At 45.3% G+C, this 23878-nt stretch overlaps 1 protein-coding gene across 1 annotated transcript in view; it reads left to right on the top strand.

The window, feature by feature from the left end:
* The first annotated feature begins 5357 nt into the window (after positions 1-5357).
* DPYSL3 (dihydropyrimidinase like 3) overlaps positions 5358-23878 on the top strand; it is a 71373-nt gene continuing 52852 nt past the window's right edge. The window contains exon 1 of the mRNA XM_048860507.2: positions 5358-5702. Coding sequence (XP_048716464.2) covers positions 5373-5702 — 330 coding nt within the window. The 5' untranslated portion in view covers positions 5358-5372. The remainder of the gene's footprint in view (positions 5703-23878) is intronic.

Genomic DNA, 23878 nt, shown 5'->3' with positions numbered 1-23878 from the left:
AACTTTAATTTCCATGGCATCTTCTAATTAAAAGCCTCAGGGCACCTATTATCAATGTTACAAAATTACATCTTAAAAGTGAATGGCAACTTGAACTAATACTAAAGAAGGTATAGAAACAAAACCAAGAAATTGTCCCCCACACGGTATTGAGCAATATACAAGAGATGTTTTGATGCCCCTTCTCTGACTGAATAGCACCTTATTCCATGGATGTCCCAGTGACTTCAATGAGCCCATTCATGGAGTAAGGAACTACTCAACATATGTAAGAACATTAGAATCTGGACTAGATAGTTTTTAATTAATGTATATACAATACTGAAAATGTGTCTGGTTCTGTTAAGACTCATAACAACATGGCTCTCTTGCTCTGAAGAACTTACATTCTAGGGCTAGGTGATGCTACACACCCAGCCCAAATTTAGAGGCAAATCTTGACTTTACTGTCAACAGCAGAACTGCCTGGAGGTGTGTGGCTGTGGATCAGTTTCAATCCTGAGAAAGGTTCCCCTCCCCAGACGCTGCTATATGATGACTGCATGGCAATGCATCCAGCCCACTGCCAGGGAGCCAGAGTATGCGAGGTGGGGTGGGGCCAGGGGTGGGGTGGGGGGGGTCGGATGGCAGGGGGGTAGTATCCACTGCCATTACCCCCCTGCCATCCGACCCCCCCCACCCCACTCCTGGCCTTTGGGGGCTGATGCCAGAGATGCTCTGCATATGCTCAAAGCTGCTCCAATTCCACAGAGGTGGAGGCTGGTCTCCCCAGCTGGCTGGCTGAGATGGCTTACTCTTACCAGTAAGCAGATCCAGAATGGAGCACGGAGTAGATGAGCTTATTGGGGCTGAAGAGCTCCCCAACCCTGAGCAATCAGGAGGTGAAAAGAACAGCACAACTCTGTAATCACCTCCAACCACCCCATCTCTCACGGGGGAATGTTCTGTGCCCACATCCTTGATCCCAACTATTAGGCTGCAGCAGAGCTGCTCTTCAGCCCCTTCTGTGCTAGCCAAGCCAATACAGCATCCCATATGCAAGAGTAAAGGGTTCCTACATCCATCCCTGATTCCTGTGAAAGGCCAGGTCAGATCTCAGCTGACAGAATATAAAACAATCCCAAAGCAAATAAATCTGAAACGGAACCTAAATCCTCTTTAGTCTCTCGTGCTTGGCCTGTGTGCTGGGAAGAGCACCCCAAAGTCACAGCCCTTCAACAGAAAAGGCCCTGTCTCCCATCTTCTCATGACCATGCCTGGGACGATCAGTATTTCCAATTATACTGGTCTGAACTATTGCGATGAGATGCACACTGGGACTCAGAAGTCTCTGCACACTGGGACTCAGAGGTCCCTCTGTCAGACTGATCATAAGCACATATTCTTTAAGGGTTAGTAAGACCTCAAAGTGCATTGGCTGCATGGTAGCCACAGATGGGCTATGACATTACTGAAAACTTTTTTGAGGAACAGGAGTAAAATAGTAATAACAACACTTTAAGTATCATAGTAATAACAACGGTTTAGTGCCCTTCATAGTGCCTTGCAGCTGAGTATCTCAAAGCACATTGCAAATGTTAGTGGGTTAAGTCTCACAACACTGTAAGTATTGTAGTAAGTAAGTAAGTATTGTAGCCCCATCATTACAGATGAGGAAACAGAGACAGGTGAAATGATGCACCCAAGGGCACACAGAAAATCAGTAGCAGAGACAGAAATAAAATCCAGATCTCCTGGTTCCTAGTCCTGTGGACCAGTAGTTCTCAACCAGGGGTCAGGGCCCGTTAGGGGGCTTCAAGCAGGGCCAGGATTACACTCGCTGGGGCCCAGGGCAGAAGCCCCACTGCATGGGGCTGAAGCCCAGGGCCCTGAGCCTCACCACCGAGGGCTGAAGCTGAAACCTGAGCAATGTAGCTACATAGGGGCCCTTCTGGCATGGGTCCCCAGGCAATTGCCCTGCTTGCTAACCCCTAAAGCTGGCCCTGGCTTTTATATGCAGAAAACCAGCTGTTGTGGCACAGGTGGGCCATGGAGTTTTTATAGCATGTTGGGGGGCCTCAGAAAAAGGTTGGGAACCCCTTATGTGGACCACAGTGCCTTCCAAGGTCATGTGCTTGTTATGGATATTAGCTATAAAGCAAAATCCTGAAGTTCTTCATGCTGCTTCCCAGAACCAATCCTTCATTCTCAGTCACTTGCAGACTTTTAGGCACTGTTGCTGTCACCTTATCTATAATGTGATGGATAGCACAATATGTGCAAAAGCACCACAGAATGCTTTTCCCAGGGAGCTGTTCCTGCCATCAAAAGAGCATGTATATGTTTAACCAAGCTGCACAGATGAAAGAGACATGGATAACCTTCCACAGAGTTACAAAGCTAGATGTAGCTTGATTTCAAAGGTAGCTATGATCAGGAAACAAATAAGACCAAATTCAACCTTCTGCAGGGCTGCACTAGTGTAACTGAGGGTAGAATTGTGCCAATAGTGCATACTACTGAGTGAGAAATGCGAACCGGAGAGCATAGCTCACCTAAGCTCACCAAAACCCTTTGGCTTCATATTTGTTTTTAGCATCTCTTTGATCCTGTAGTATTTTGGATTTTCCCTAGCGATTTCACCCTCGGCTCTTGCATTACTGGTCACACGGACACTATGGCTTTGCCGAGTTTTCCAGTAGCCTGTTCAACACCAGGAACTAAAAACATTTCCCCACTCTCCCCGCCCCCATTCTGCTAAGCAGCATTTGTTGAAGCTGCAGACATCTCCATAAGGAAATGGCTCTGCATTCAGTGGGCTCCTGTCACCCCTGCTGGCACGCAAGCCAGAGGGCGGTGTTATAAATTGCACTTCCATTAATGGGAACTGCTGCACCTTAAGATGTGTTCATCCTCAAGGGAGGTCAAGCCCTGTCTGTCCAGGGGAAGGTGTTATCCTGGAGGAAGGTGGATAGCACAGGGAAGGATGCACAGGGGACGTGTTGAATCAACATTCCTCCACTTTTAGGGCTGAGTCATCAGACTTGGGTCCTGCAACCAAGTGGGGTTTGCAGGTGCTTTGCATCACAGCACTCCCCCTCAAGGTGGATGTTTTGCTACTAAGGACCCTACATCCTGGTCCTTGAGACCTGGGGCTCAGTCAAGCACTGAATTTAGAGAGATAAAACTACTGGGTTTTGTGGTGAAAAATTGGAGAAATGATAACTGGCAACACATATAGGTGTATTCTCACTATGTCTGAAGTCAGCTGATCTGATGTAAAGCCCTGGTACTGTGTATAGACATTAACATACCTGATAGAGTGATCACTGATCAGAAAAAGAATGAAAAAAAAACAAGTTTGACCACAATTGCTAGAGTCTGACAGACTTGGCAGATTATTGCTTTACTCTGTTAAAATACTCTCCTGAAATATGTAAACCACAGACCTGGCCATACAACTGTCCTTAAGTTCTATGCTTTTAAACAAAAGCCTCAGTGTGATCATCAAAATGCAATGTAAACAAGCACGTATGTGCCCGTGCACGAGTGAGATGGTATGAATGGGGCTGAAGGTGTGTTTATGAGCTTGTGCCTATGTGCAATTGTAGCGTGAATACAAGTCTATTGTAAGTCTCTATGTAGCTGACGAGTGTGAAAGTGTTTTTATGTGCATGACTACGCCTGTGTGTGTGACTATGAAATAGTGTGACAAAGTGACTTATGAGTGCACAGGTATGATCGTTGTGTGGGTGAGTGCTTGTGAGTGTGTACAAGTGCACAAGACCACTTCCTGAGTGTGCAAACAAGTGCTTATGCACAGCCCACTCAGTATAAAAACAGTGGATTGCCCCAATCAAGGCTAGATTCTGCCACTTTAGCGGATAGAACACTGGATTGGGACTAAGGTCTGCCATTGGCCTTGCTGGGTGATCTTTGGCAAGTCGCTTCACCTCATTGTGCCTCAGCTTCTCAATCTGTAAAATGAGGATAAGGATACTGACCTCCTTTGTAAAGTGCTTTGAGATCTATGGATGAAAAGTTCAGTGTAAGAACTAAGTATTATTCCGCTCAGTGAGTATAGTCTGTGAGTAGTTCCAGTATTCATTCCAGAGTGAGGACTCACATTAGCATTTCCTAGAGAGTAGGGCTGGGCACTACTAATATTCCTCAGCAGAGGTCTACTGGAGCCTAATTTTAAAGCCCAACCTGGATCTGGACCTGACCTGAGACTGCTGAGTCATTTTCATGACTGACCAGACCCAAACCCAATACTTCCCCCGACTTCCTTGGAGCTCGGCCTAGGGGGACCTTCCCATTCCCCATGCCTGAAATCCACCTCAAGCTGCCTCCTGCCAGTGGGATCAGCATGGCGGTGACCACCACCTGGCAGTGCTGAGTGTGCTTGGAGTGGGAGACGCTGCAACTCATCAGGACACTCACTCTGCTGCACACACAGAGTGCAGCAAGGTGGCAGTGACCAGCATGAGCTGGGCCCACAGCCACCGCCCGGCAGACCCTGGCCCGCGGGCAGGAGGAGGTGAGCAGAAACCATACCGGTAGTCGGGTTCGGATCAGCTCTCTACTCACCCGTGTGAACACTCAGGAAGGGGAAATCTGCTCTAGCAATGTGTCACAGGCTGCAGAGCTGGGCACTCGCATTCCGACTCGCAGTGGTGGGGCAGTCCTCTAGCACTCCCCAGCAGTCACGCTGAGAAAGGGGGCTGTGCACGAGCACAGCCAGGGAACACAGCTGCCCACGAGCCCCCAAACTCAGTGAGTGGGGCTGTCACCAGTGCAGCCTAAGGGCACGAGCATTCACACCGAGAACCAGAGAACTCTAGTCTCAGTGAAATCGCAGGATCCAGCCCCATTCCCCGCGTGCATCCATGCGTCTTGATACGTGTGCTGTGTGCACAGAGGGCGGGTGCCCGGGGAGATCCGAGGGAGCGTGCAGCCCCTTGCTCCGTGCGAGGGAGTGTGTGCACAGAGCTGCTCTTTGCCAGAGCGAGCGTGGGGGGAGTGCAAGCGCACAGCCCTCCGCCCTGAGGGGCAGCACTTGTGAGCACTAGTGCCCGGCCGGCCTGCCGAGCGGGAGCCCCGGCCAGTGCTAGTGCCCAGAGCGCGCCAGGGGCCCGGCCCCTTTCTCGTGTGAGTGTCCGGCCCCGTGCCCAGCCCGCCGCGAGCGGCTCCGAATCCCCGCGCCCTGCCCAGCCCCCTGCTGAGCCCGCGTGTCCCGCTCCCAGCCGGGGCGGAGGCGCCGCAGCAGCAGAGCCCCCCCCCCCCCCCCCGCGCCTCAGACCCCCCCCCTCCCCCCCCAGCTCCGCGCGCGGCGCTCGCTGCTGCCCCTGCCTCAGGACGCGGCGCTCGGCTCCCCGCTCCGGATCCCGGCCATGGCCTCGGGCGGCGGCGGCGGCGGCCGGCGGGGCCGGGAGGAGGACGAGCTGCCCGTGTACCTGGCGCGGCCGGGCACCACGGCCCAGGTCCCCCGGCAGAAGTACGGCGGCATGTTCTGCAGCGTGGAGGGCGCCTTCGAGAGCAAGACGCTGGACTTCGGGGCCCTGAGCGTGGGGCAGCGCGGAGCCCGGGGCAGCCGGCAGCCGCAGCCGGCGGCGCCCGAGCCCGAGCCCCCGCGGGAGCCCCCCGCCGCCGCCCCCGGGGTGGAGATCCGGAGCGGCTCGGACAAGGAGCGGCTGCAGAACCTCGGCCACCAGCCGGACAAGGTAAGGGGGGGGGGTCCGCGCCCCCCCCGGCTACTCTGCACAGGGGATGGGGTGGGGCCCCCTCAGAGCCAGGCTGGAGGGGCCATCCTGGGCGATGTGAAATGCTGAGTGTGAGGTGAGCTCCCTGGGCTGGGTCCGCCCCTCTCCGCCGTGAGGGTGCCAGCAGCCAGCGGGCATCCGAAAAGCTGGGCACCGGGAGTGCTGCAGGCATCCCGCGGCTGGGGCTGAGCCATCCCTCCTGTCCCACAGCCGTGTCTCTGCCTGGAGCCTCTGAAACTGACATGCTGGGCTGCAGGCATCACGGGGATGCAGGGAAGAGAGGCAGGACTCCACCATCCTCGTTACAGAAACGCTTATATAAACACCCGAATGACCCTTTGCTAATTGCTACCTAGAGGCACTTTAGGGCTTTCATGTGATCTTAAATAAAGAGTGTGTGTTACATAGCTGCAATTATCCTGCCCTAATGAACTGTTGCCTAGAGTTGCTGCAAAGTGTTAAACTTTTTACTTTTACTGAAAGGCGTACTCTCGTACTTGGCCCAAACCTTTACAGCTTACTCTAGAGTTACTGCAGGACTTGGGTTCTTTGCTGGAATTACTGTAGTATTTTAAAAATAATAAATACTGGAAAAAACAGTCTACTTTTTAGCACAAGCTAAGCAGATCAGTTCTGTATTTGCTCTTTTCTGAAATTTCTGGCTTTTAGAAGACTGACAGAAGTTAAACACTGTTTTGTTTTGTGTTTCTGATGGTGCTTTTGTAGTTCTTGGAAGTCGGAGGGTTCAGAGTTCAAAAAAGATGCTCAGACTGGGAGCCAAGAAGAGCAGTAGATAAATACTGTCACTCCTCAGACATTTGTTCCTCTCCAGGTCTTGACTGCAGAGACCAAATGGATATAGTATAATTATTATGCACCAATATGATGGATAATAATTTGCAATGGAAATCTCTTACTCAGAGGAACTGCAGACAGTGCATACTGTAACTTTAATCTTTTTCATGGAATCTGTGGTTAACCAAGAGGAGGATCTACAGCATTCTCCTGTGTTTCTTTAGAAAAAGAGGGAGAGAAAGAAAAGCCTTTTGCTGTCAGTTTGTACAGTACAAAGCCCCTGTCTAAGAAACAGGATGTCAGCATTTCTTGGAGTTATTGACTTAAAAGGTCCACTAAGTTACCAAGGATGGTAAAGTTGCACATCAGAAGAAAAGCTGCCAACTTTTACCAGGGCTGGTCATGAAAGGAAATCTCTTGCTTTTTCAAAAGGGATTAAATTCAAATCTAAGTTTGAGTGTTATCTAAAGCAAAAGAGCTTCATTCTTCTCACTTATACTGGTGTAATGAGGAGTAATTCCACTCAAACTAGTGATGTAACACTGGTGTAAAAGAGCTGTCAATGAGATTGGCATTGGGCCCAAAGTTTCCAGACTGGGTCTAAACTCAAATATTGCCCTATATAGTATTAAATAGAATTTCCTCTAGGCTCAGCAACATAGAGATTTTGTCAGAGGTTGAAAAATGTTCACTTCCTTGGCTTTGATCCTATGTAAATTGGCAGTAAGATCACTGAACACCAGTTCACCTACATTAACTTCAATGGGCCTACTGCTAATTTACACTTGATGCAAATGTTATCATAATCAGGCTCCTCTTTTGTAAAGTGATTTGATCATGAGACTGACTATTATTATTCCTGTAGGTCAGTGACAACACTTGGGGTTGAATCTTATAATAAATTATTATAATAGCCAGAAGTGTTTACCTTTTTATACTCTGGGCTGGGCCAGTCAGTAACGATTCTTTGCAACATGGGCAGAAAAAGTAAAGTGTGCTTTTAAAGAAAATGGGGAAAATTCATTTTGCTGCACAATAAATCTTTAAGAATTAAGAAGTACAATTGGTATTTGGGAAGTTTAAATATACTCAAGTTGGAACATGGAATGCCAGGCTTGATGTATTCAACATATATTTATGAACCAGAGAACTTAAAGTGACCGAAGGCTGACTAGGTTGAGAGGCTCCCCAGCAAAATGAAAGGAGGAGCCCTGGTGAGAAGCCCAGCCCTCCCCACAGCCCTAGCTGTTGGGAAGGTGCTGGGCATTCTTTCAGGGGCACTATCCTTAGTCTCTGCTGATTGACTCCATTGTTCATATCAGTCTCTTCCTACCAGGTATCCAATACATTTGAACCACCTCTTCCTTTTTGCTGGAAAGGAGCGTTTGCTCTCTTCTTCCTTCCCTGCAGAGAGCATGTTCTGAGATATCTCCACTACTCTATCCCAAGTCCTTTAGCCTTTGTTTTTTGGTTCCTCTGTCTCTTCCCAAGTGTCTGCTGCAGCTGCTGCTCATAGCTTTATCAAGGCAGGAATAAAATTAACATTATTCTTGTCAGTTTCACAGTTGCCCATAAGATTCTGAATAGTGACAGTGAAACTGGCCAGTGTATTGTTAATTTCAAGCTGCCCCTGCTCTGGGAAACTCTGAGCAGCAGTGGAGATGCTGGAGCAGCCTGTCTGCAGACTTTCCTCAATTCTTTTCTTTATTAATATAGAAACAGAGATTCAAAAGAGCCTCACTATCCCTCAGGGTCTTGTCTAGGTCCTTGTCCCAGGGCTTCCCCACCCTCTCCAGCTGGCTCCTGCTCACGGCAGTTTCTTCTTCTCAGGCATTCCACCTGGCAGGCACACACAGTTGAGTCTGTTCCCTAAGCCTGGGTCTCTCCTATCTGCATCTCTGCCTAAGGAGGCAGGAAGCTTTATATACAGTTTCCTGTGGAGCACATGACTAGGAGCCAGCATGCGACCTACAACTACATCTCCCACTTTTAAAGGGCACAAGGTCACAACATGGCCCCAGTCCTGTCTTTGGAGCCACAAGGGGTTGCTTGTGGAGAGCTCATTTCAGGATCAGCACCTAAAATGGTTATTTCTCAGTACAAATTGATTTTTTTCTAATAATGATTTTACATGTAAGAAATCAGACAGACATTAAGTGACTTGCCCAAGGCCATATAGGCAATCACAAACAGAACTGGATTACAGAAGTTCCCAGCTCATAGTCCTGGTCACAAGACCCTAGGCCAAATTGCTGCTCCTAATCAGGGCCAGATAAAGAATTTTGGGGCCCTCTGCATTATGGAAATTGGGGGCCCCTGAACAGAATTGCAACCTGTCAGTTTTGTTTTCTTTTTCCTGGTGGTCAGAGGGGGTGGGGGCAAAGATGGAGACCCTGTGCAAGTGCACTGCTTTTAATGCTCTCACGTTTAGTTGTTGTGAACAGATTCTTGGACGCACAATGTCAACAAATGGCTGCTTTTTTTAACAACACACCATGAGAGTTGCTGTGCTAAGCGTTAGTAATACCACCACTTCACTAGTGAAATAACTGCATTAGAACTGCATCATGAAATTACATCTTACTGCATATCACCTGGCTGTTACAGTTCTGGCTCCCAGATAAAGGTTTAACAAGAGGAACTCCTTTTCCTTCCCCATCACGTTTTAATAAAGTGTAGTCGAACTACAGGGCCTGAGAAATCTGCCACATTAAATTGCTGCTGTTACACTGTTGTCCTACTGCATGAGCAATCCAAGCCAGAGAGGTGTGTTTAAGGCATATTATAAATACGGTGACCACACTCCCTGATGCAGGGACATGCCATAATGTTCCAGCATGCAGAGCCCTCATAGAACATCTATAGAATTTAATGTGATTTGGGGGAGCCCAGATCAGGTCCATGGTTCCCCTCTTGGCTGAGAATTTTCAGGTGTACACACAACCCGAAGCCTGCCATTGGCTTTTTGTTTTCGATTGACAATAAATTTGAGCACACATCTTGCTTAACACTGGTCCTTATAAATAATGTCCCTTGAGATCAGAGCCTCCATCGTTTGATCCAAGTTCAGCCCTGCTTTTCAGCTAATGGAATTGTAATAAGCCATTTAATTTACCATAACAAAGTGAAATAGCATCTCTTTCTAACCCCTGACTTTTCTGACAACGCCCTCTGAAATTATGTCCTGGTGATGCTCGCTGAGATTATTACCTTGTAAAGTGGACTCTGCTTTAGCCAAAGGAAATAACAGTGGTGCATCGTATCCAGCTCTCACATGGTACACTACTTCACTGTTGACTTTCAGTTTTGCCTCTGCAGAGGCAGAGTTGTATTGGGGAGGGCAGGAAGGAGGGAAGAAGAAATAGAGAGGTGCAATTGGAAGTGATGTTCCATTTGTACGGCAGTGTGCTTCCCCTCTCAGCTCATGGGTTTGTAGGAGAGTCACCTCTTTCATGTATCTCTTCCTTACCCAACACTGCGGCTCCACTAATTTCTGCTCCCTGCTGTTAGAGTAAGAAGAGAAGAAACATTTGGCCCAATTATATTTATTCCAGGATTCTCATCCCATCCTGTTACACGGTTCTGCCTTGAAGTCATGATTTCCTTGGCGACTGGTTGTAATGTCCATAAATGGAGGATAACAACAACTTCACTGAAGGCTCAGGCAGGAAGATCACTGGGGCTGCAAGGGAGAAGGCTCCAACTCTTTAGTAGGGGCTGACAAAGACTACCAACAAAGTAAAGTCTTGCTGTAATTATTCCTTTTAGAGAACCCAATTGTGTGCCACCACACATGTTTAATATGTAATAAAATCCCAAACTCAACTATCAGATAGACCCGAAGAAAGGAGGTAGCTTGAAAGAAAATGAGGCTATTTTTTTTTGTCACAAGTATTTTATAACTTCAGTTTCAAGTTTTTGTATTTCCATTGTCAATAATTTACAAGAAGACTCACTGAGACCACAGCAGATTTTTACCTGTGGGTTTAGCATGATAATCATGACATTTTTGCACTTACACATGGAGCTGGACAAAATTTTTAAACCAAAACTTTTTTCTGTTGAAAAATGCAGATTTGCATACACTGAAATGGTTTGTGAATTCATGTCAGTTTGGATGACTTGTTCATGTAGAAAAAACAAAGAAAATTCTGCAAAAAGTTGAAATATTTTGTTTCAACATTTTCTAGATGAAACTTTTCTGTTCAAAATTACTTTTCATTTTGAGATTGAAACCAAACCAAAACATTGTTTTATTTGACCCAAAACATATTTTTTTCTGACTTTTCAATTCATTGAAAATTTCAAAAAAAAATAATTTTTGGTTTGACCTGAAATTAATTATTGTCCACAATTTTTCATAATTGCCAGTGAACTGGAAAATCTGTTATTTGCACATCTCTACTAATATAGGGCCTTTCATTGGGGGTCTCAAAGCACTTTAATACCATTATTTATTTATTTAATTAAGTAAGTAAGTAAACCCTGGCAACACCCCATACAGTGGGGAGTATTATTTTCCTCATTTTACAGAGGGGGATTGGGTTGGCCCAGCTTTACCTATTCTACAGTATTCTGAGAAATTGGTAGTGCTTCAGAGAAACCAGTTAGGGGCTTCTCAGCCTGAAGACAATGGGAGCAGAATCAGGCCCTTTCTCCTGCAGGAAGGCCATAGAAAAGGTTGCCTATGTGACACAGGTGTGACAGAAAAATCTGTCTTGTTAAATCATAGATTTTGATTGTAAAACAAAAGTTAATTTTCTGATTTTGCTGCATACAGCCTGTGTTTGCCTCAGAGAATCCTGCAATCACATTCTAAAGAGAGCTAAAACCTGAAGCATAGTTATCAGAAGTCAGTGCCCAAGCTATCCATGCCAGGGTGCAAGTTCTTTCCAACAGTCCTGTGTCCAGGATGAATACGAAGGCTGGTAAATATCACTCACTGGGAATTTGGATACCATAATGATGAGCATGGTATAAATACTAGGGCTGATAGGAAAGTTTTCATCTAAAATGTATTGGTGGAAACTTGGATTTTAACTAAACAAAGTTTTTCTCAAAAAGTGTCTGCTTTGCATAGACAAATTTTCTTTTCTCATCAAAAAATCGAGATGTCCCAAAACTAAAATAGTTCAGCAGAAAACTGAAATATTTTGATTTCGATATGCTGCTGTGACACCTCATGAGAGTTGTAGTTCAGCTTCCTCATGTCACCATTTTTCTTTATGGACTCAGCTCCCTACTCGAACTACTTCACCCAAGATACACCAGGGCCAGGAACTCCCATGATGTGACCACCTCTACTCACCCAAGTGGAAGGAGGCTGTTGTGCATCGTAGGAGATGTAGTACAATGTGGGAGCCCGGCACCTAAACTATAACTCGCTTGGACGGTTTCTTGTACTCAGTCCCTCACATATTCTCACTTTTTCTACCACTCAGATCTTTTCTTTGTCCTGTGAACAGCTCTCATCTCAATCTTATACATATCACATAGCAACTTTGGGGAGAATAATCCCATAGAGAGAGTCTGAGGACAGAGAAAGAAATGGCCTTTTCCAATAACACCAGCTCCAGTGGGGAGTTAGAAGAATAGGAATAGTAAATGAGGTGACATTTATTTTAAAACAACAAGTCCAATTGTAACAACATTTTTGTAGGTTATTATAAAGTGCACCAATGTGCGCACACATTATATGTGTGGCTGCTGCTTGAAGAAAGTTCTCTATGTTCTGCCAACAGTTTACACACCAACCTGTGATTGTTCCTCTCTTGGCCTTGGAGCAGGTGTAATCTGAATCAGTAGTTGGATGAAAGTTATCAGAAACCCAGCTACATCAGGAAGTGGCTTCAGTGAATCAATAGGTCTGAAATAGGTCTGCTGTTTCCTCTGAGTCAGTACTGAATCAATATCCCAGTATGGTGTTAGGGTGTGCTGTGCTGCTGCCAAGATGCTGGTATTGGGTGAGATGATAAACCAGGACTGACTCCTAATCATTTGTGGTTATTCAAGATCTCGTGGTACATTTCAATGATAAGAATAATGGACACCTAGCTCTAGAGTGACCAGATAGCAAGTGTGAAAAATCAGGACGGGGAACGGGGGGTAATAGGCACCTATATAAGTAAAAGTCCTGAGGTCTCTTGAGTCCTAGTCCAGTGCTCTTTCCACTAGGAATTAGTCTTGGTGTCTGATGTCTGGGCTAAAGTCCAACTCAGATTAATGCACTCTTCCCACCTAAATTCTCACTTGTTGTCTGAACTGGATAAATCATCATTCAGTTCCTGATCTAAACCATTGTGTTGTGTTGACACTGCAGAGACAGCTGCATCTCCGAAAGAGCCCATCAGCCCTCAATATATTGGTGTACATTACACAGTCTGTAAAGTATCTTGAAGATACTTGAAGATCAAATCCATGTAATCTAGGAACTTGGCGATTCATGATTCAGAACTTCACAGCAGCAGTAGAGAGAAACTAAAATTCTCCTGCTCCAAAATTGCAGGCCCTAGAGCTAGAGGTGAGTCATTGTTAACAGTGTAGGGTTATGACACATAGTTGAGCAATTCTGATTGCATCCAGTAGAGGACAGTGTTGCACATACATTTTGTTACTGAAAAATAACTGAACAAAGTCAAAGTATTTGCAAATGCTTGTTAAAGATAGGCTTTGAACTAAAACCCAGAATACTCTGAATACCCCAGAACTTTGTGGGTATTTGAAATCCAAACCCATTTATACATTCTGCCATCTCCCATACTTGTATCTTCCTTGATAAACAAATTTCTTGCTGTTTGTACTGATTTCACCAGCTATAAAAAACCTGCAACTGACTATGTCCTTGCCCTGCAGTTACAAAGAAAGAGTGTCTGCAATTGTTGACTTAGAGATTAGAATCAAGTGCAAACTATGGAGCTGGATTTCAAGCATCACAACGTTTTGGCTATATGTACATCAGTGTCTGAATATAAGGCTTTATTTTGGGTCCTGCTGTGATTTTATTGTATTCCCCTAGTTGTACTAGAACAGCACAAGTATGAAGGCTCTTTATTTCTTCCAAAGAAGAGGTAGAAATACATGTTCTTTCAATTACATTTCCCCAGAAAAACAATGGTTTTAATTAAGTAGGAGAAGGCAGCAAGGGAAATATTCTGTGGAACAGTAAAAAGTTCCATGAAAGCCAAAACGTGCCCCAAAAATTCAACACCCAGGGAGGTGATCACTTTACAGAGGGCAGGAAAGGCATGGGTGCAAAGGGATGGTCTGCCAATGGATGGATTTCCAGTTGCTAGATGTGTCCCTTGTGTACATTAGGTTAAACATGAAGCAAATGGTTTAGGATGGGCAAATGGTGCTTCTTGACCTATAGCCTGGGAAAGCGAAGAAACCTTACAGAAATCTGCAAAGCTGTTTCAGGAACCAGCTACCACCCAGTTCAAGATTCCTTGTCTGTGGGATGGGGATGAGATCATCTTTCAGAAAGGCAGATGCATCCAACGTTGGCCTTCGTTTTCGCTAAACATCCACTGAGGCAACCAGTCAATCTCTAAGCAAAACCACTCCAATATTTCAGTTTCATTGTGCCCAGATGGTTGAGGAATGCACAGAAGAGTCCCTTCCTAAGACTGACTCCCTCCACATCTGCATTTGGGACTCCCAATCCTGGATGCTTTTAATTAGAAATTGGAGAAATCCCGCACATCTCACAGTTTCTCACTGAGCCCATTAATCAGACCCTCCCAGGGTCCAATGATCTATCACACAACACCAGGGAGCATTAGAAACAGCAAGAGGCAAGTGGGAGGAGAGCTGTCAGCAGAAGAGAGCTGGATGGGTTCTGAAGTACCAGCTCTCTGCGCCCGCTGTCATTTTGCTTTACTAGAGGAAGATGGGATGTGTTAGGAAGCTGCAGTGCAAATCCCACGATGGAACCTTTCCCATGCACAAGGGGCAGTTCCTTAGGCCCATCCCTGGCCTCTCTCTTGCTGGGCTTACTGCTTGCAGTTGAAGTTACTGCAAGTGCCCAGGTGAGATTGGGCAGCATGTGCAATACCATTCAGACAGACACCAGGATTGTCAAACTGCATGGAGAATCGGGGATAGCACTTACGGCCCAGAGGGGGATACCTACTGAGCTTTCTGAGCAGCTCTCCTGATGCAGCTAGTAGATGGAACTCCCCTGTTTGTGCATAGCTGATACAGTCTGGCAGTGCTGATCAGGGCTTGGGGAGGGCTTAAGTTCCCTCTGCACACTTGGTCTTGCCGGCAGGCAAGCATCTGTCAAGAGCCAGGCCTTGTGACAAGATACAGAGGAGCCCTAGTTAGTTGCTCAGGATCTTCCTTGCCCCACTGACTAACAACACTTCTCTCCTCTTGCAGAGCCAGTCCTATAATGGCTGCCTTCCTACCTGTCCCATGCCTGCTCCACTCAGTCTGTCTCTTCCTGCAAGGCAATGTCTGGAGTGGTGTTCTGGCCTGTTTTCTGGGACAGTAAGAGTATGCTCCCTGCCCCAAAATGTCCATGTTCCTGTACAGCTGCCTGCATTGAGGCAACGCAGCTCCCACAACTGCAGGGCCTCTGATCAACACTATTCCACTCTCCTCTTTGCACTGATACATGTACTGCAGGCAGGGCACAGATTAGATGTGTCACAGGGGCAGACCCAGCCTTGTAGAAGCAGAACTGAGCGGTTCCTGGCCCTGCACTCAGGATTCACAGATTGGGGCATTGATTGGAGGATCACATGCAGCTTAGGTGAGCTGAGAGGAGAGTAGGAAGAGCAAGACAGAAGGGAGGGAACCAGCCCTCCATTAACTGTAAAGTCAGCTCCAGTCTGCCTCCAGTAGAGGTCAGTGTTGCACACAGAGACACCACCAAGTTGATTATCTGGGGTGGGGGTTTGGTTTCCTGGAGAACTGGCCTTGGGGTTTGGCTCCTATGTTTTTCCCATTAGTGGAGTTTCCCCTTTACTGTTTGGTTTCAGTCCCACACCACCAAGGGAATCATCTTGAATATACCCAAACCTCTTGGGAACCCACAGAGCGTTCTTGTGGCAGTTGCTATCCCCCTGTGCAATCATATCAGATCTAAAATTGGTGATGCTGGGGTTTCTACTCACATACCCTGTTCAGAAATACAACAGAGTTGGAAGGGGTTTAATTTAGGGGAAGAGGAGAATGCAAAAGGGGCATGGAGTGAGAAAACATGTTAGCACCTATAATTTCTAGATCTCAGAACACTGTACAAAGGTGCCATTATTGCCCATTTTAAACCGAGGCATGGCTGGCTAAGCAAATTCCCCAGAATCACAGGAAGTAAGTGGCAGAGTCAGAATGGAACCCAATCTCCTGATGTCTAGTTCCGTGCATTACCCCCTGTACAATGCTGCCATGACATTTTCCTTTGACTGGGACAAACTCAAAACATTAAAAGGGAACGACCCCAGCATTGCCTAGACTTGAATGGGGTGTCCTAGCTCCTGGGAGAAACTCCTGGCCCTTTGCTCCAACCCCACTGCCATCCTAAATTTCCATTGTCTTTCACATAATTGTAGTGTGGTTTGATTTACCTCAAGCGAAGGTCAGGAGAGGTGTGTGCAGTGCCTCAGGAAATCTTACTGGAAAAGTTGGATCATATTGGCTTGAATACTAGCACGGTGACATTGGCTTGGATACGTGGCTCAGTGAGAACTGGCTGAAAAGAATAACAACATGACGATGTAATGAGCTAGGGGAGGTGTCCAGTGGAAAACTGCAGGCATCAGTGCTAGAGGCAGTTTTGTTTTAAACTGTTATTAATGAGCTGGAAGAGAAATAAATAGTACATTAATTACATTTGCAGATGACAGTAAACTGGGATGTGTTATGAACACCAAGGAAGGAGGGTAATGATACAGAGGGATATAGAGAGGTAAGAAATATGGGCAAGAAACAGCAAAATGAGATTCAACTTGGAAAAATGCAAGGACAACAGGGGAAAATAATCCAAAATACAGATGTTGTGTATGTAGAAGACACTAATGCCAAGGAAATCCTTTGGATGATGGTGGAGAGCAAACTGCTTACAACCTTCCGCAGTGATATGGTGTGCAAAAAGTCCAGTGAGATTTTGGGCTTCAAGCCAAAGTGGGGATATGGTTTTCCTTTTGGTATGGCACTTTTGGGACTAAACCTACAACATGCATTCAGTTGTGAGTGCCTCAGTACTAGAGAGATCTTGACAAATTGCAGAGAATTCCAAGAAGAGCAGCAAATGTGATTAAAGGGTTAGAGATATTGATCTGAGGAAAGATTAAAAGAATTTAATGGGACAAATTTATCCCTGATGTCACTCCATACGTTTCAGAGGCGTGATAACAGGCATGAATTCAGCTCATTAGGTGGAGTGGAGCTAATTGACCCATAAAAAGGAATAATTATCAGCGTGATGGAAAAGATTTGTTTAGGCGTGGCAGATACAAGAAGATATAACAGAGTAGCAGAGTGAAACAGAGTACATGAAAATGTGGTCTGAGCTGGGAGCCTGTTTTTCTCCTTCTGTACCTTGTTATAAATCAGGAATGACTCCACTGAAGTCAGTGGAGTTGCAATGTATAAGTGGTTGAAGAATCAAGCCCTGAATATGAGGGTTAATATCTTAAAAATGAAGTTGAGCTGTGGAATCATCTCCTAAAGAAAGAGGAGCAAACCTGATTGCCTGGGACAGACTAGACAAAGCACTTGAGAATACAGTGAAGGGAACAATCCTTCTCTAGCTGGAGAATGGGCTAGTGACCCAATTGGTCTTGCCCACGTCTAATTTCAGAGAGACTACAAAACATAAAAACAATACAAAATAGGTAGCTATAATCCAATTGTACCATTTCAGTGAGGGTATTCAGCACACACTATGGATTTAATCCCACAACAAACAGAAGCTACGAGTGACTCTCCTCAAAGTCTGGTCACATTTGAAGGAAACAAAAGGTGATTTTTCTCCAAGGTCTCCAAGTTCTTGCAGTTCTGTGTGTCATCTCTTGGCCTTTACATCATCATGGTAACAGAATTCCCTATTTATAGTATCATCCTTTCTGCAGTTGCCATTGCTTTTCAAATACTTTTTTTCTGCACTCCTAAGAGCTTTGGACTTTATCCTCAGATGCACCCACCTCACCCACCATGACCACACTGTAAAAGCTTTCCCATTGGTGTTTCCATCAAATCATGCCGGGGGGCGGGGGGCGGGGGGTGTCACTATGTATTTTGAATGTCTGAAGATAAAATGGTTTCAGAGTAACAGCCGTGTTAGTCTGTATTCGCAAAAAGAAAAGGAGTACTTTTGACACCTTAGAGACTAACCAATTTATTTGAGCATAAGCTTTCGTGAGCTACAGCTCACTTCATCAGATGCATAAAGTGGAAAATATAGTGAGGATGTTTTTATACACACAGACCATGAAAAAAAAAAGTGAGGATGTTTTTATACACACAGACCATGAAAAAATGGGTGTTTAACACTACAAAAGTTTTTCTCTCCTCTCCCCCCCCCCCCCACTCTCCTGCTGGTAATAGCTTATCTAAAGTGATCACTCTCCTTACAATGTGTATGATAATCAAGGTGGGCCATTTCCAGCACAAATCCAGGGTTTAACAAGAACGTGGGGGGGGGGGAATAAACAAGGGGAAATCGGTTACTTTTTATAATGACTCAACCACTCCCAGTCTCTATTCAAGCCTAAGTTAAAATGTTGTCCTGTCTGCCCTCCATTGCAGTTGGTTTATAAGAGAAGAGATTCCCCAACCAGTGACAAGAGACCCCAGTGCACGTATCACAGGGCTAAAGGGAGACCTTACAGGTGTGAAATATTGAAGGAGACTGGCAAATTTCCCTTTAGGGTCTTATCATGTGCCCGTCAGCATGGCAAAGGGCTGCATATCTGAGCAGTCAATGCACTAATGGATAGTATCATCTGAGAGAATCTGAAATTAAACTGGTTTTAGAGTAGCAGCTGTGTTAATCTGTATCTGCAAAAAGATTTCTTTTTTAAATTAAACTGTGCTTCATCTGCTTTGTAAAGGGTGATGCCGAGTAGCATTGACTGATTCCTTTTTTAATTTTATGGGTGGGTTTGGTGTTTTTGTGGCAAGCTAAAAATGCTGGTTAGAGCCAGAAATGCTGCAAGGAGGTGCACTGCAAGCTTCCCACGTATAGTTCTGCCAATGCATCTCAATCCTGACCAGCAGCATTGCTCCTATTCTTATCCAGGGCCCACAAAAGAACTTTGTCATCGCCACTCAGGCCTGACAACCCAACTGCTCTGCTAATGCACACCTCTGCTGTTTCACCCTGGGCTCTGCTTGAGCAGAAATATCTGATCATTACGAATTGTATCAAAGCACAAAAGGGTTTTGTGATGCAGACAAACACACAATAGGAATGGTGTAAGACCTGGCAAACTCATTTCACTTATGGCCTAGCCAAGGTTTTGCAGCTAAGTTTCCAGAAGTGAAAAGTTTAAGGCATGAATCTATCTGACAAGGAAGGCTTAGTTCTTAACAGAGTGCCATGTTCCCGTTCTGCAGCCTCAGAAACACACTGACCGTCTGACTTCTCAGCCTGTATCTCCTGAGTGTGCTTTGCTAAGGGTGACGACCTATTGTGGAATCTGGACAGAGTTCCTCCGCTGTTACCCCTGCTTAAGAGATTGGAGATGGAGCCTGTTAAACTTCCTCAGCTAAGGAGCAGTTGCTGTGGATGGATGGAGGAAATGGGAGGAAGAAACAAAAACCAAACATCCAGGCTCCCTTCCTGGAGACGGGACTGAGAGGCTGGAAAATATAACTGGAGCGCTTGGCTCTTAAGGCCAGGCTGCCTTGCTGCTGTGAGTCAGTGTCCAGCAGTGACTTTCCTATCCTTCAGTTGGGAAATAGCCATGATTCTTTTACACAGATAGATTTGCATCCAATAACATGTGTTTCCATTCAGCTGAAGGGGGAAAAGACATGACGCTGAGCAGAAAACTCAGCCTCTCTTTACATTCTCCATTGTGCATGTAATTAAGGGGGAATTGACAGATGCCTTATCAGTTTGGCGTCACCCTTTAGCTCTGTGAGGGAGTTGAGCTATTGTAGTGGAAATCCAGAAGCACCCATATTAGCCGACTGAAGTCCCATGTTTAGTCTGTTTAGTCACAGCAGCTGGCAGGACACCAGTCAGAAGTGAGCTGAGGTCTGACAGGCCCCTTATTGCACCACTTGCCTTACCAGAACATTAAGGTATTTTGCAACCTGTCCATCTAGGTTGATATTGTGCCTCTAATTTTGCCCATGGCTAAAGGCTGCAGAGAGAGGTGTAAAAGCTCCAGAATGCACCTGGATGTGCTGAAAGATATCATAGTGGGGGAATGTGGTGGTCGGCTTATGCCCTGGAACATTGGGAACCCAGTACTGCCAATTCCAAGCATTCAAAGAGCATGTGTCAGGCCCTAAAATCATGAGATTGGAATAAAAATAATTAGATTTTAAAAAATAATAAATATTGGGTTCTTTTTATTTGCCTTCTGGTTTCTGAACTTTTAAGGTTCATGTTTTCCAGTTTTTATTCATAATCGTGAACACTAGAAATGTACTTGTTTGTTACTTTCTTAAATGAATGCTGAGGAGGTCCTCATGCAGTCACATGACTCCAAGAGCTGGGGCTTTAAGAAAAAATATGGTGAGACCCTGATGAAATCACAAAAGTTGACAATACTAGGAACTGCCATCCCAGCTGAGAAAGGCTTTTTCATACTCTGGATTAGCAGAGCTGCGCTTACCAATCTTCTCAGTGCAAGAAATACCTAAGGGGTGCCACTTTCTGGGCAGAATCAATCATTGAAATACCTCTTTCCAGCACCATCCCTGACATACATCCCTCTCCCGCCCCCCGACTATAATGCCAGTTTGTAAATCTCTAGAGTCCACAAGCACACTTGCGTGTGCGCACACATACACACACACACACACACGAGTCCCTTAGGACATGTACTATCCTGGTCCTCCCACACCCACCTTCTGCTGTCCCATTGTACCAGCCCTGCTACATCCATCAACCCAACTCCTTCACTTTCAGCTGGGCTCCTGCTCCCCTACTACAACCCACGTCTTGCATCTGTGGAATCTTTCTCCTTCCCATCCCCCCAAGATCCTTGTCCCCTACACTCAACTCCTGATCCTCTGTATCACCAGCCCAGCTCCTGCTGCCCTAGCTTCTGATCCCATGTAACCTTCCCACAGCTCTTATTATCACTATTGCCATCCCTCCCACCTCTGGCATGTGTCTCCTCTCCCACCCCCCGAATGGTTGGAGGAAGCAAGCATCCATTGAAACACTGGTCCCCGCACATCTTGTGCTGATGGCTCAGATAAAACAGGATTATCAGGACCGGGGGATGTTGTACTCTACAGTAGAAAACGTAATAGCTTCCTCTAACTTGAGAAGGAAGACAGGTAGCATTACTGGCCAAAAATATAATGAAATGGCAAGCAAGTGAAGAATCAGCGCTGACTTCAGGGACGTCCCCGGAGAGCTATCCCAAATTGGAGAGCCTCTGGCAAGGTGCACGTAGTCAGAGTCTGCACCAAACAGGAAGAAGCCATCAGCAGCGTTGAGTTGATGCAGAGAACACAGAGAGTGCTTGGAGTGATATTTGTTAGAAACAAGACAAACAAACTCAGTGCTAGTGACATACATGGAAAGCTTGGAATGGGATGGGGATGAAAGGAGTATGAACAGGCCCAGAAAGAACTAAAAGCAGCACATGCCAATACAGGGGAAGTGTTTGGAGGTCATGTTAATGGATTGGGCTTAGCATATAGGCCAGTGTTGCCATCATTCATGCTCTTTGGTACTTTTCATAAAGCCCCAGCTAATGGAGTCACATGATTACCTGAGAATTTCAGCTTAAAGAGTAATTCGCTAGTCCTTGGGTTTTTAGAGAAAAGCTTGAAAATAGGACATGAGTGTTTCCTAAAGGCTCAGAAACCGGAAGGCAAAGAAGAATCCCAAAGGTTTTTACACCAGTCTTACGGTTTTTGGGGGCTGACTCCTAGCATGCTGCGTGTGTGAGGCATGGGGAGTCCGAGCAGTGCAACAACCCTTCAGAAATGATCCAAAACAGAATGGAGAATTTTTAGTGGACGAGAATGAGAAATCTATGTAAACCATAATCTTCCTCAGAGTGCTGAGCTAGTGAAAAGCCTGGCTCTGAACATGAGCACTAAGGAAGCAATGGATGAACTGAATTTGGCATTGAATTTCCTAGTCGTGTGGCAGAATTTTGGTCTACTGATGATTTAACATGCAAGGAACTCTAGTTTTTAAATGGTGTTTTTGTGAATCGAAGCAGTCCTTTGGCTAGAAGACTTTACAACCAAATGTTCACAAGTGCCTCACTAATTTGCGGTGCCCACTGCGAAGCACCTTCACAGCAAACCTGTGAGATTTGCAAAGGCACAAATAGCAGTTAGGTACCTGATCCCATTGATGGAGACCCGTGGACCAAAAATCTGCCCCCTAAGGACCTAATTTACAGCAGCCTAGAGCACCTACAGCTCCAGCTGAAATAGATGGTAGCTACGGCTGTTCAGCACCTTTGAAAATCAGGTCCTTGAATATCTTGGGTCGAGCACCCAAAATTAATGAGGCATTATGAAAACGTTGGCTCAGGACATATTTACTGCCCAAGTTGTTACATACAACTTGTTGCATTCAAAGGAGACGTGCAAGGAAAAGAATACGGGCTTGTGCCCTGCTTTGTGATAGGTGGGGACTTATTTTCCCAGAAGCAATTTTTTATTTTGCCTGGGATTTGTTTTTTTTATTGAAAAGTCTTGTCTTGTCTGCCTTGGGGTAACACTAGTGTTTGGAGAATTGGTAGGGGAGTGGGATCACAATAGAGTGGGGCCAGGAGGATGAAACTGGAATATATTTTTCTGGGGTAGAAAGCAAGCAGAAGAAAGTTGTCAGGAGGGTTTTGCAACATCCTTTTCAGCTGCCATTGTATGTTGTGGAGAGGCCAGCAAGGTGGCACAAGACCAATTTTTTGGAAATCCTTTGGGATACAGGAAGAAGCACTGGTATCATTTAATCTGTATCTTAGTGTCACTTCTGATTCTGCTCTTATTCCTTACTTTGGGTCTTTTGTAAACTATTTGCTATGATTGTATATTATCCTGGAGCAGTGAGTTCCATGTGTTAACGATGTGTTGTATCTTTTTTTAAGTGTTTCTTTTGATCTGTTTTAAAGAAATTATCTTTCAGTTTAGCTAAGGCTCCTTGTTTTCTAGTATTATGGGGAAAATCCTTGTTGTGTCCAGTGTAAGTCAGTTTGGCAGAATTCATTTTTTTATTTTTTGATAATTGGCAGATACAATGTTTATTTAAGAATTTTTTTTTGTTTTTATTTATTTAAATTTTCACATTTGCATAACATTGGGAGGTTGAGAATTTCTTAATGACAGTAGATGTTGCAATTCAAAAACTTAAAGCTTTATAAAACATTAAAACACAAATTGTCAACATCACCTGTCAAAATATACAAAATAGATCTCCTTAAATCAAAAAATCATGCCTGTTTTTACTATTCATTTGCTAGTCCATTCATAACAAACCTAATTCATAAGTCTAAGTCATGGGACTTAGACTCTAATAAGTTATCAAGGGGCATGTTTCTTACTTTGCCTATTTGTAAATTTCGACTATCATGGTGACAGTCAGTTTGTGAGTCTGGTGACATCATTGATGTTTACCAACATTTACTGATAAAAATCTAATCCTTCCAAGCCTAGGTATAAGTGAGTCCTGTCTCCTCTTTACTATGAAGGGTACTACAGAGGAGAGGGGAACTGAGAGACAGTTGGGGTTTCTGGTGGGACCTGGGGACTGAGCCTGGGGAAACTGCTAGTTATTGACTAAAATAGAACAAGGGGCATGGGGAGGGAGAATTGTGGTGATGTCTTTACTCATTCACGAGCGCAGTGGTTTCATTGAGGGATCATATGATAGAAGCTTTATATTTTGATTGGACAAGAGTCATCCTGGGTAGTCTAATTTTGAAGGTATAGGGATAGTGTGCATGCTCAAGCCCAGCTATCTAAAATGTAGGGCCTGATCCTGAGGGCCTGTGATCCCACAACTATTAGTGGGAACTGTGAGTTCAGCTCCTTTCTGATTCAGGTCCAGTCACTGCTGATAGGAATATTCCAGAAATAAGCCTGTAGTAAGAGTGAGCCTGGGCTGTCTAACAGCACCACTGTGTGGGGGTCCTGAGATCAAATCCCATGGCAGTGGGGGACAAGGGTTGGCAGTATTCTCAGCATGCTCA

This window comes from Caretta caretta, chromosome 8 (genome assembly GCF_965140235.1).
Source record: "Caretta caretta isolate rCarCar2 chromosome 8, rCarCar1.hap1, whole genome shotgun sequence".
Classification (NCBI taxonomy): Eukaryota; Metazoa; Chordata; order Testudines; family Cheloniidae; genus Caretta; species Caretta caretta.
The sequence above is the reverse complement of the archived record's forward strand: the minus strand, read 5'-3'. Positions and strand labels throughout refer to the sequence as shown.